At 35.4% G+C, this 12,040-nt stretch overlaps 1 protein-coding gene across 4 annotated transcripts; it reads right to left on the reverse strand.

Annotated features, from left to right (window-relative positions):
• Positions 1–543: 543 nt before the first annotated feature.
• Positions 544–12,035, reverse strand: LOC135689830 (uncharacterized). 4 transcript variants are annotated; one of them, XM_065207195.2, is made up of 6 exons: positions 11,885–12,035; positions 5,874–5,919; positions 5,332–5,429; positions 3,288–3,339; positions 2,527–2,623; positions 544–2,121 (listed from the first exon to the last, which is right to left on the reverse strand). In XM_065207195.2, the coding sequence occupies exons 1-6, from the start codon at positions 11,912–11,914 to the stop codon at positions 1,974–1,976; spliced, it is 471 nt and encodes a 156-aa protein (XP_065063267.2). In that variant the 5' UTR covers positions 11,915–12,035; the 3' UTR covers positions 544–1,973. The 4 variants fall into 4 exon arrangements, with proteins under 4 accessions (XP_065063267.2, XP_065063275.2, XP_088966916.1 ...); XM_065207203.2 differs by having other exon boundaries at positions 5,332–5,470; positions 11,885–12,033; XM_089110790.1 differs by lacking the exon at positions 11,885–12,035 and adding an exon at positions 10,471–11,877.
• Positions 12,036–12,040: the final 5 nt, after the last annotated feature.

Genomic DNA, 12,040 nt, shown 5'->3' on the forward strand with positions numbered 1-12,040 from the left:
GATTTCCTCGGATTCTAAAAGTGATGGGATTTAAAAACCACGGCTGGTGCAATATATTTGCTAGCAAATTAGAACCTTTGATGTTAAGAGTTGCAATTTCTTTGGATTGATAACAACTTAGAAATGCTGCGTAGGAAACTGTCTATCTCACTGGGCTACGCAGAATAACTGTTCCCTTAAACGGCATGTCTCACCAAAATACATCCTCGTGCTATAAATAAAGTAGCCTTCAAAGTCTATACAGATCGTGGGTTTCTCCTAAAAACTAGCCTAGGGTTTGTATTAAAAGCGATAGTGACAAGAAAAAGTTTGAATATGAACTCACTATTCCAACAGGCCAAATAAATCCTGTGCTATTAAAGGTTGGAAGTTTCAGTTGGCAGAACTAGTTTACTATTTAGCTCCACAAGGATCAGTCATGGTGCCTCTTTTGATACAAGTATAATAATCAGGTAATAGTAGGCTGATAATCGGCAGTTATAATGCTATGTAGCTTTGAGTTCATCTTCATCGAATGATAGACAATGAACAAGAAGACACAACTTTTCAGTACGGAACAAAAATTATGAAAGAAAGTGATCGTAAATTATGAATAGCTATAGGATCTGAAACAAATTCACCCAGAAAGTGAAAAAAACGGCCTTGAAGGTGCAAACGAATTTTATTTGAGGTGAACAGCATAAATAAAAGGAAACGAAAATATTACGAATCTTGCAATTTTGCAATACTGCGAATCAAGGTGCGAAAAAAGTCAAATGACCTGAAAGCAATCTCCAAAACAAAGCTAAAGTTTTAAAGAGAATATCATTTTAATGTAGATAGAAGAATAGTAGATAAAGAAAATTTAAAGACGCCTTTGCATAATGCTGATTCACCTTGCAACTATGGCGAGGAGAAATTCCTGCACAAAAAGAAAAAGTTTCCCAATAAAATAGAACGATTAGATACTAGACATGAGCTATTTCCTCTCTCGATACCTTGTGGTAAACTAATTAATTTCATATGAAACATAAATTTGATTCATTTAATCTAAATACTAAAAGATCATTGGAAAACATAAGAGGGATTTATTGCATTGTTATAAAGAATAACGTCATATTTCGGTATTGGAAGTACACAAATACAAGATTTGAATCCACCAGACTAAATCAAATGGCATTCGTATACATATAGAAAGAATGTAGAAGCGGCGATGTGAAAGCGGCAGTGTGAAAGTGGCCTTGGGGTAGGATAAAACTACTTGAAAAGCAAAACGAAATTGAGCTGCTCTTTTCGGAATGACATGCCAGCAAATTTCCCTTTAAATAACGAAAACAGGTGTAAGGGATATTTTTTTTATTCCACTAAATATTTACAAGACAAGTTACCTATTACGCTACCTACTAATTACTTGACAAACACTACAGGGACGTTGACACCACGGGGAGCAATAGACCATGACAACCCCCTGGCAAATAAACATAGAAAGAGTAAAAACTACCAGGTGAATCAGGAAATTACAAGGTGAAAGGGATATTCGACTCTACAACAAAAACGAGTAAAAATAATTTGCTAATTCCGAGAACCAAATCTTTTTGCAAGTTCCCTAGCGTGATTACGGATTTACTATACATTAAGACATAAATCAAATCTAAAAATTAACACGAACTTCAAGGGGTGCTTTCTGTTCCTATAAATTCACCCCAACCACCAAAACAAATTTACAAACAACATCTTTCCTTGTGACCTCTTTGAATCAAGGTCAAGCTTTGTCAGATCATGGTCAACTGGTCTGAAAGGCACAATGACTGCCTTATGCTAATTATGTCATTTTTGAAAAGAGCCCTGCCCTATGCTTGAGTGAAGGAAATCCCATATTCCATAATGAGACGCCGCATTGGCGTTCAATGTAGATGCATATTTGCAAACGTAGCAATCTCTCTGAACTGTTGCAGACAATGGCAAAATTCAAATGCCAGTTTGATGACTGCCAATCACATTCGAAGAAGCTCGGCCGCATTCTCAACGAACTCGCAAGCTACCGCCGAAGTGATTGGATGATGGTGAGAAGCAACAAGCACACCAAATGGAAGATTTACCACTACCAAGCCAAACACGTTTCGTTTTGAAGTTGCATATACACTGCAAAAGAAGCAGAAATTAGCACACAGGAAAAACAAATCAAACTGGGAGAGCGTGTTAACTTGTACTCCACTTGAAGTTACACAAAAAGCATATTTTAGACAAACCATGGCTACCCGTAAAGTTATACTACATACGTAAAGACAACTGATAGTTTTGACATATGGTCTTTATGAACTGAACCAGTTAATGAAAGAAAACATGTACACGAATTTTTGTTCATTTAAAGCTTCACAATATTGAGCATTCAATACTTGAAAACAGGTTTCAAAATTTTTGTGATTAAACCAGTTTATGAATCAGGTTATGACTTTAAAATTAAAACCAATATTCAATTATCTTCTTTATCATAAATCTAAAAAGAATTTCAAAGTAAATCTTATAAGAAAAAAGATAAAATTTTACCTGTGAAATGTTTTTCTACGGATAATGAACTTGTGTTCCTTCTCATCTTTTCCATTTTTCATCCGTAAATTGAACCCATCCTGGTAGATGTGTGTCTCTGGAAATCATGAAAGTGGTTTAGAATTGAGAAAATATAGCTTGTGCATGGTAGGATTTGCAGAATAGTGAGCGAGGAGCGTGACCAGGGCAGGATTTGAGCCAGCAGCACTGTACGTTATTGCCCCGCCGTATAAAATATAGTGTCATCAATTCTCGTATAACAAAACATATACCAATGTAATAAATGCTATCTAAGTAGTTCTTTTGTAAGCATATAAGATATAAAAACAATTAAATGCATTTATCGAAATACATTGCCAACAATTTATATGATAGACAGTACGCGAAATAAAATCCATGAAGCGAGTGCAAATATTGCTGAATAATTTTTAAAATCCTTAAAACAGAATGCTACAATTCAGTTTTTAACAAAGGGCCTTCTTCAAAAAAAACGTTTGGCACAAGTATCTTGCGGGTCCAAACAATCTTTGACGACCACAGAAATGGATATTGAAATGTCTTACGGCATTTAGCCTGGGTACCCGAGCATCCATGAAAGAGATGGTCAAACACTGCATATTACCCACTTTTTAACTGAGGCTTTGGCACCCAGGGTGAAAAGCTTTATAAAATTATTTGATATATCGGTAGTTTCCTTATTCTATATTTCTAAAGTATATTACATAAATGTCCCAACGTTTATAAAAAACAGCCAAACATACCTTTATGCTCGTCGCCAAGATCAAATATTCCAACAAACTGTGTATAATCATCCTTGAAAAATAATTTAGATCAAAACTAATTTGGTAATTGGTCGTTCATGGCCTATTTATCGAATATTTGTCAAGTTTTGATCAAATTATAAATAGGCTGCTTATCAAGAAATACTTAATCAAAAATGATATTAATTCCAACATATTCTAGAAGTTACAATTCTAGAAACATGTTTATCAAAATTCCAAAACGTTAGCTAAAGAAAACAGAGCGGTATATAAAAAAAGCATAAAGAAGCAATATGGAAAAATTAATGTCTATGTTTATTTTGGTAAAAACAGCAATGTTCGATGCCTTGTAGACAGAGCTGTACTAATGACCGTATTAAGTGTGAAACTCGAAGTTGCAACTTAGAACCGTTCCTTTCGATGGAAGACTCTTGAAGATATTAGCCAACAGTGCCTGTTTCGTTGCAATTGAAAGACAATTCTATAATTTTGCGCCTATCAGTTGAAGGTATTTTACTCGCAAGAAGATCTCTTCAACGAAAACTTCAAAGCAGCATCAATATTCTGTTAAATGCGTCCAATGCAACCTGCGTGAAATATATGTAAATGAAGTTTTGAAGAAAGAAATATGTCAGTTTCATCAAAGCTGTCATTCAATTAAATGCTTGATTTTGTGCAAGAGCTTAACGTTTATCAAACGTTTTCATAAGATATCAGAATGATTATTTGTGACAATAAGAGCTGCTCTTTTGCAGTCTCAGCAGAACTGCAACATCTCCAGATAGAGCAGCAATATTGGAAATTGAACTCCATTATGCACTTAAAAAGTCTACAGCCTCCAGCGAAAGATTGGTGTATAAAAAAATCAATCGCCCGTGCAGTTTTCGTAGTTAGCTACAACATTCAAACGCTTATTCTATTTTAGAATTTGGTCTTTTTGATCACCTTATCATTTCATGTTACTTAATGTCATGAAATTTTCCCTCGAATCAATTGTTCACGTTTTTCGAAGTTATGTTATGAAAAGCTTTCCGTACATTCTGTATTTAGCGTTATTACCTTTTAGTCATTTATCGTGTTCTAACAGTTCTTCAATGTTAGCCTCTTTCAACTATTCAATATCTTTCAAACAGCGATAGACCATACACAGGCACATTCGGCTCTTTATAATACAGAGCAGTCATTGATATACCCCAAAAAGAGAATCGGGCTAAGACAGGAGCCTTGTGGGACTCCTATCAATGTGCTCCATTTCTTCCAATTAACCCAAGAGTATCGACCTCTGTTGCAAGATAGTATGTGAACCACAACTGTTCCTTGCCAGTTGCACCATAGTGCGTTATAGATAAGTCCTAACATAATGTGTTTAAACACCTTTCTGGTCAGTATACCTTTTCGATATCCGCGCGCTTAATTTGCACGAAGAGACTGTGGCGAGAATTTTGGTGTAAAAGTTGCCGCGGGCCTCTGTTTATATATAGATACGGCGTTTACTGGCAACTAATCACAGCACGAATAAGCATCGAAAGTATTCGAAATTTTGCAGATTTGATTCTTAAATATATCCTGTAGTCTTCAGTCTCAAAAATAGCCTTTTTAAAAGCTTCTGTCAGGCATCGTGCTCTTACAGGCTACATAGGGTTAGGCCGGCTTCAAATATAGTTGTGATATAAGCCCTGAAGCCAGACTGATATAGCGAAAGGAATCGACCAAGTATTAATGTAATTGATCTGATCCGAAATTATTACTAGCTATTCTTGATGTTATGGGTAGTACAGAAAATGGGCAATAGCCTCGTCGTAAAGTATTTGACACGTCTGGTAGTTTTTCAAGTATCAAGAAAAATTCTTGTTCCGATAGAAGCATTGAATATCCATCGCACTTGCGAGTCAAATGCATCGCATTCGCACACAAAATGGGCCACACTTTTTCACTATCATCTAGCACTGTAATAATTAGCTGCTTCCAATTCATTCTTTTAATGCACCAATCTCAATTAAAAATAGAAGATTTGATTGATCTGAAAGAATCATACCAACCATACCTCAATAACATGTGACAATTCACCATGACTATAAGCATGCTTCCCGTTGAATGTTAGTAGCAAAATCCCATCAATGATGTCGCCTTTCAAGAAGGTTTCTGACGAGAAATTAACATCTCTTTTTAACAATAGAGTATAGCTGACAAAGTAGAAAACAAATTTAAATAGCGAATCAAAAAATATTACCCAAAGATAAAGATAAACAACAAAAAACAACAACAAAAGGATAAAGGTAAAACCCTAGCACTGGCGGTTCCCTGGATTCCCAGAAAAGGTTATGTCTGATTCATCGTTTCATAAGTCTTGAGTGATTTAATCTACCTTTCATTCATCATTTCTTACTGGTATTCAAAATGGCATTATTTTGCTTCAAGAATCATTTCCTACTATGCAAAAATCAAATAATCTTCTCATCAATGCACATCAACTGATTTCCAATTAAATGTTGATTGTTGTGGTTGTATCACCGCATCCACTGCCACAAGTCTCTATTCGAGGTGCAAAGTTTCAGTGTACCAACTACTCAAATATGAAAAACTAACCTTTTAAAAAATTGTTCCATGGATCATTTTCTGGCAATGCATCACCCTACCAAAAAAATAAGAAGACGATTCAACAGTCTTGCATAAATTAAGAAAATACAGAAATAATAAAAATTCAATACAGTATTACTTGCTTCAAAGGACCAGCCCCTGATTATCTAGAAATAGATACAATTTAATGCTGTCTTCCATCTTCTGTCTCTAGGTGTCTTGCCTTTATGATTTTAACAACAAACAAAACTTTTGAAATAAGTGTACCCCTAAAATAACTAATATGTGCCTAGCATATGTATGTTCAAAGTAAGTTACTGAAGGAGAGTTTGTGAAATCCAGACACAATTTGATTTGAGGTGTCATAGAAGTGATGATGTTCTTAACAATGAAAGGGTCCGGCTTTCTACTGGGTAGGGTCTACTCTTTACAGCAATTCAGGTGGTGAAGGTAGAGTGAGACAAAGAAGTAGCTTCTATACCAAAAAGGATGTCACACATGCAATAAGAGTTTTTTTGTGACACTCGATGGGGGAAATGGGGTGGTTGTCCCCTAAAATGCTCAGAAAATCTTTGAGAAAATCTGCAATAAAAAAATTAGCACTTCAGGGAAGGGAGGTGATATATCTGACAAAATTAAAACAGTTTAAAAAACTGCAAGAAAATGATTTCAAGAAATAATCTGAGATATATTTTAAGCTAACCTAAAAAGCGTGGTCACAAACATTTTCTCCTTACTTTGCTGACAGGGGGTCTCATCCATTCCTATCTTGATTTTTCCCATTTCATGCAAAGGCTTGTATAGAAGATTCTTGAGACTTCCCAATAAAATACACACTTTCTTTAACACTATTGAAGCTCAAAAATTTTGAAATTCGAAAAAAAAATTATGAATTATCGCCAGACTCGAATTTCATAGACAGTTTGACTTTTATTTGTCAGAGTATTTGGAACAAAAACTTTTGAGAAAAACTTTGAGGTACAAATGTGAAGCTTGTACTGTGCAAGTATGTTTCATTTCCAAAAATATTTTCACGATAAAGAAACGAAAAAAGAAGAATTCGAACTTTATATCTCAATTCTTTCCAAATTCACTTGTTGTGCTGCTTAAGAATTATCTTAGAATAAAGGCTCATGCTATTCAAAAACTATTAGTGATGCATTTCAGTTTCAAATAATAATCAGTAAAATCATCAAATAGATCGTTTTAATATGGTTTAAAGAGACTGTAAAACCTTGAGATTTACTAACGTTTGAGTCAATAAGTCAATAAGTCATGAGTCATGAGTCATGGGTCATGGGTCGCAATAAGTCACAATTTTTCATTTTGTAGCCATAGTAACTCAACCTAACAACCTAACAAACATTACAAAGAAATGTTTTTTACTAAGTCTATGTAGGCATTTTAAAGATTTCTTTCTCCTTAACACCAATAAAAGAAAATATTCAAAATTATAATCTATCATTGTTTATCAGTTACTTCAATGCATTTTGAATCGCTAAGTACTTTTGAGCTTTTCCCCATTTTAATGTTAGACAACCACCCACCCTCACGTAGGGTCTTGGCCATAAGTACCTTCCCACGAATACGTAAATAAGAGTAAATAGGACAGAATGAGTATAATAAATAGGACGCAATCCAGCCTTGCTCCTGTGCGATTGTGGCTCATGACTCATGACTCACGATTTAGGCAAACTCCAAAGCCTTAAGCTAATGTCCAAAGAATTGGGTGTTAAAAAAGACAGGCTGCAATGGAAGACTGATGATGATGCAGTTGGCTGGATAACCTGTAGATCTAGTGTTGATTGTTGTATACATGCTAACAAGCGATAATCCAGATGAAGAGGTGGAGGAAATGTGTGACAAAATCGAAGACAAATCATCAACATGTAAAGGTAAAGATTACGTAGTGGTACTTGGAGATATGAACGCAACTGTTAGAGAAGGTCTTCAACGTTGTAAGAAAATAATTTCTGGTGGCAAGAAATAACAGGGGTGAGATGATAGTAAAATTTTGTGTGAGAAACAATCTGATGATAACAAACACTTTGTTCAAGAGCAACAACAGAAGAAGGCACACTTGGAAAGCACCACAAAATTGATTATCAGCAGCAAGAATAGGTGAAAGGAATATATAGAAATGCTGTGCAACAAGGATGGAACACCATCAGAATTGCTTGTAGAAGAGGAATCAGAAGCTGTTAAGCACGAAATCGGACCAAAAATCATGAGGGCGGAGGTACTAAAATCGATTGAAGAGCTAAAAATAGGAAAGGCAGCAAGAACAGACGATAAACCAAGCGTAAATGATAAAGACCTTGAAGAACACTGGGTTAGATGAGAAAGTGATGCTGTGCCAGCAGATGTATCTAAAAAGAAAATAGTCGGAGGACTTTGTTAGAGAAAGTTAGAGAAGAACCCAACAGCTAAGATCACAGATCACAAATGTTAAGATCACAGATTGATCAGCTTGAAATACAGTTCATCAAAGATAATGCTCAGGATTCTGAAAGGAAGGACAGAGAACAAAATAACTGTTGCAAATGAAAAAGATCAATTTGGGTTTATAGAAACGATGCATTGAAAATGATCAAGGTACGTTTATCATTCGTGGACTTCGAGAAGGCTGTCGACAGTGTCAATTGGGAAAAACGTATAGAAATTCCCAAAAGTGGTGGTGTGGATTGGACAATGAATTACACATGCAACAAAAAGCAAAAGTGAGGCCAAAAGACGGAGAGTGGGGTGGGAGCCAGCAAAGATTGATAGAGGGGTACGTCAGGGTTGCCTGATGTCACTCTCTCTTTCCAACTTATTTTTGCAAAATTAATGGTCAGAATATCCCTAGAGAATTGTCAAGAGAGAGTGAAGGTTGGGAGCAAGCTGGTAAATGCAGTGAGATTTGCAGATGACCAGGTCATTGTAGCAGATTCAGAGAAGGGGTTATAGGAAATAACAGACAGTCTGAATGCAGTAATTCAGGGTCTTGGAATGAGAAATTACACAAAAGAAACAAATGCAACGAGGAGCAACGAAAACAGTGAAAGCAATGTCATGATCAGGCTGAAAGGTAAAAAGCAAGAACAAGTTGGATGTTCTAAATACCTATAGATAATATTTTGACAAGCAATGGCTATTGCAGTACAGATATAAGATCACAGGTGGTGCTAGCAAAGATTGTCATAATTTCGTGAAGAGAATGGCTAATGAAGAAGTTCAATATAAGGTTGAAAAATGGTTAAGACCTTGGTGTGGTGCTAATGTACAGATCAGTGTTGTGGACACTGAGGGGAAGAAAAATTCAGAAAACAGCTAAAGGGGCAGAGGAAGAAAAAGAATGACATAGTTCAATCACTGGCGTAAGAACGAAAATGACAGAGCAGAAACATATGGAGGGATCAACTTGTAGGGCTAAAGATTGGGATGGTTGGAGTATGTGATGATGAGCCTGCCTCACAGCAGACAAAAAAGAAGATTTCAGAAAAATAGGTTTTGCAGATTTTGTTCCTTAACGAAAATGGACTTGAAAGTTTGAAGCATTTGAATACTGTTTATCATTTTTAAGATATTTGCTTACAACTTTGAAAAAGCTACAACTACTTTTATGATATCTATCTGGGTTTTTGCACTTAATACATTGGTTAAACTTTATCATAAACTCCTGCTGTCTTGGACCAAGCAATTACTTAGAATTCTTAATCAGCTGTTGTACACACAAGTCATCCAGGAAGTATGTTGCAAAAAGAAGATGCTGCAGACACTGACATAACTGCTTGCAGTTGATTGCATGTCTTGATTAAAAAACAGACACATTCCTCCCCAAATATATAGTCTCTTTGTATGTATATGTATAATTATGCAGGGTCTAGGAGGGTGACTGTATTCAAAATTGAAGCAAAGTTGCCTTTATATAATTCTATATTTTCAAAAAGGTTTTTTCATGTCCCTTGCAGCCCCAAAGTCTAAGAGGTTAAGTTACCCCAGTGAATAGATCTAGGGGAGGGGCTTATTTATTTTTCAGTCCTAGAGGGGGCTTAAAAGAGAGAGGGACTTATTAGAGAAGAGGGCTCATTAAAAATTTCAAGTAAAATGTTTTAAAAATGCCCTAATGCCCACTTTGAAAGCAGCCTTGAAAGTTTAATGAATGAATTATAAGGTCCTCATCTTCATCAGAATCGCCAGGATCAATTGATAACCCTTGGACATCTTCTAAAGGATTTTTGACAGACTTCTAAGGCTCACAAGCAAGTCTAGTCTACATGGGCTGTATTCGATGCACATGATCTTATCATCACCACATCTGCCAAGAGACCCACTAAATACGGGGCATGTTTTCTTGCTTGACATCGAAGGCTAAAGAGGGGGGCTTATTTTAAGTCTTTGCTTGATAAGGGGGCTTTATAGAGATAAGGGCCTTATAGAGAGAGGGGTTAATAGAGCTTTCATGGTAGATGTTACAAAAGTATGGAAACATTGTTAAAAATGGCGGCTCACAGAAGCCAAAGGCCGAAGCCGACAGGTTTTTAAAAACAGAAGTTCAGCGCTAAGGAGTTTTTGTAATGAACGTTTTTGCCGCAAATTTTTTTGCATGATTCCAATGGCTTACCGTACTGTTTTGCGGGTGACAAATCAGGGAAACATTGGACCGATGCTTCAGAAAATTTCTGGAAAATAATTTTAAAGGATTCATAAGAAATTGCCTCAAAGTACAGACGAAACTTAATAAGCATAAGAAAATTTAATTAAACTTGAAACTTAATATGTGCACCTTTGTTCTGACTCTAAATATATTACCAAAAGATCATTTTAGCCAAGATATCAGCCTTAAGGTTATTTAGAGTGATATCAGGTGAACAATTTCAAAAACTGGTATTTAGTGATCAAAATCGTTTTCTTGCTAAATAACATAGACCCTTTGGGTGTAGATGATTCTTTTCATTAATTTTAGAAGCAGAATAAATGTTGTACGTTTTGCTTTAATTTTTTGACTGTCACATGCTTAGATAATGAGCAAATCAGAATTTAAAATAACAAGTCATTAACATCAAATGTAGAGCAACTCACCTTGTGTTAGTATTGAAACGTTAAATTTAAAGTGCACTGCTAGCATAACTTTCTCAGTTAAAATTTTTTCATGAATATGAAGCTTTAAGCAGTTTGCTTCAAATTTTTCGTTCACGTTTCTTCAATAAAGTGACACTTTGTGGTCATCTTTCATGAATGATGAGAGAATCTTTTACAGAATTGTTTTGATAGCAAACCTCAAAACAGCAAACCAATCATTAAATTTTCTTAAAACAGAAAGTCGAAGGAATGGCGAATTTATTTTCCCGCCATAACCTAACATTTCCAAGCCCCTTTGCCTCATAATTCTAAATTTAAAATTGGTTGGCTTAGGCCCGTGGTTACTGTGAGCCACCATTTTGACCTGACGTTTCCATACTTTTGCGACCCCAGTGCATACCATAGATCAAACATAGATCAAAAACTCTATGCCAGGAAATATATATATACCCAATTGTGGATCAAAATAGGCCAATCTATGTTGTGACTTGAAATGTTTGCTTTTTCAAAGCCTTTTTTCAGCTTTTTACCACCAAAAGATAATTTACTTTTTTATAAAATTGCCACTTAAAACTTATTTGGATAAACTGTGTAGCACACATTCTGTCTACACCTAAAGAAATTCCAGCAAATTTTATGCAGTTTGGGATTTCTCACCGTCCACAGGAATGTAGATTTGTACAACAGTTTCAGAATGTGTTACTTTGATGCTGAAATGCTGTGTATAAAAAAATTGAAAATAACTTATACCTGATCTTCAATTAGCCAGGTATGAAAAGAGTTTTCTATGGTTTGGCATTCTTCAAAACAACTTTGAAAAAATTAAATAATCTTCTTAATAAACACACCATTTTTGTCACTCTTTTTGAAACAAGAACATTGTGCTTAGCATGCACAACCTATAAAAAAGAAAAAGTTAAGTTTACAACAAAAATTACAATTGTTTGTCTTCTTACGTTGTGTCTTGGGCCTTTTGCAAGTAGCATAATGAATTATAGCCACCAAAATGTTTACGTTTTCATGCATAAAACGATGACTGGCTTGTTCTAATTCGACCGAAGTTGTAGGGCCAGGGCACCAAGTTTTCAAAATAAAAAAGTGAAGCCTCGCTT

This window comes from Rhopilema esculentum, chromosome 10 (assembly GCF_057945365.1).
Source record: "Rhopilema esculentum isolate cy_ngs chromosome 10, ASM5794536v1, whole genome shotgun sequence".
Classification (NCBI taxonomy): Eukaryota; Metazoa; Cnidaria; class Scyphozoa; order Rhizostomeae; family Rhizostomatidae; genus Rhopilema; species Rhopilema esculentum.

Bases quoted from the DNA above. Each gene is read 5' to 3' on its own strand.
- LOC135689830 (XM_089110790.1), bottom strand. From the start codon at position 10,554: ATGAATCCTTTAAAATTATTTTCCAGAAATTTTCTGAAGCATCGGTCC. The intron at 5,920-10,470 runs GTAAGCCATTGG...TTTTTTTGGTAG, and splicing joins GTCACCCGCAAAACAGTACG to GGTGATGCATTGCCAGAAAA. The intron at 3,340-5,331 runs GTATGGTTGGTA...TTATTTTTCAAG, and splicing joins AATTGTCACATGTTATTGAG to GATGATTATACACAGTTTGT.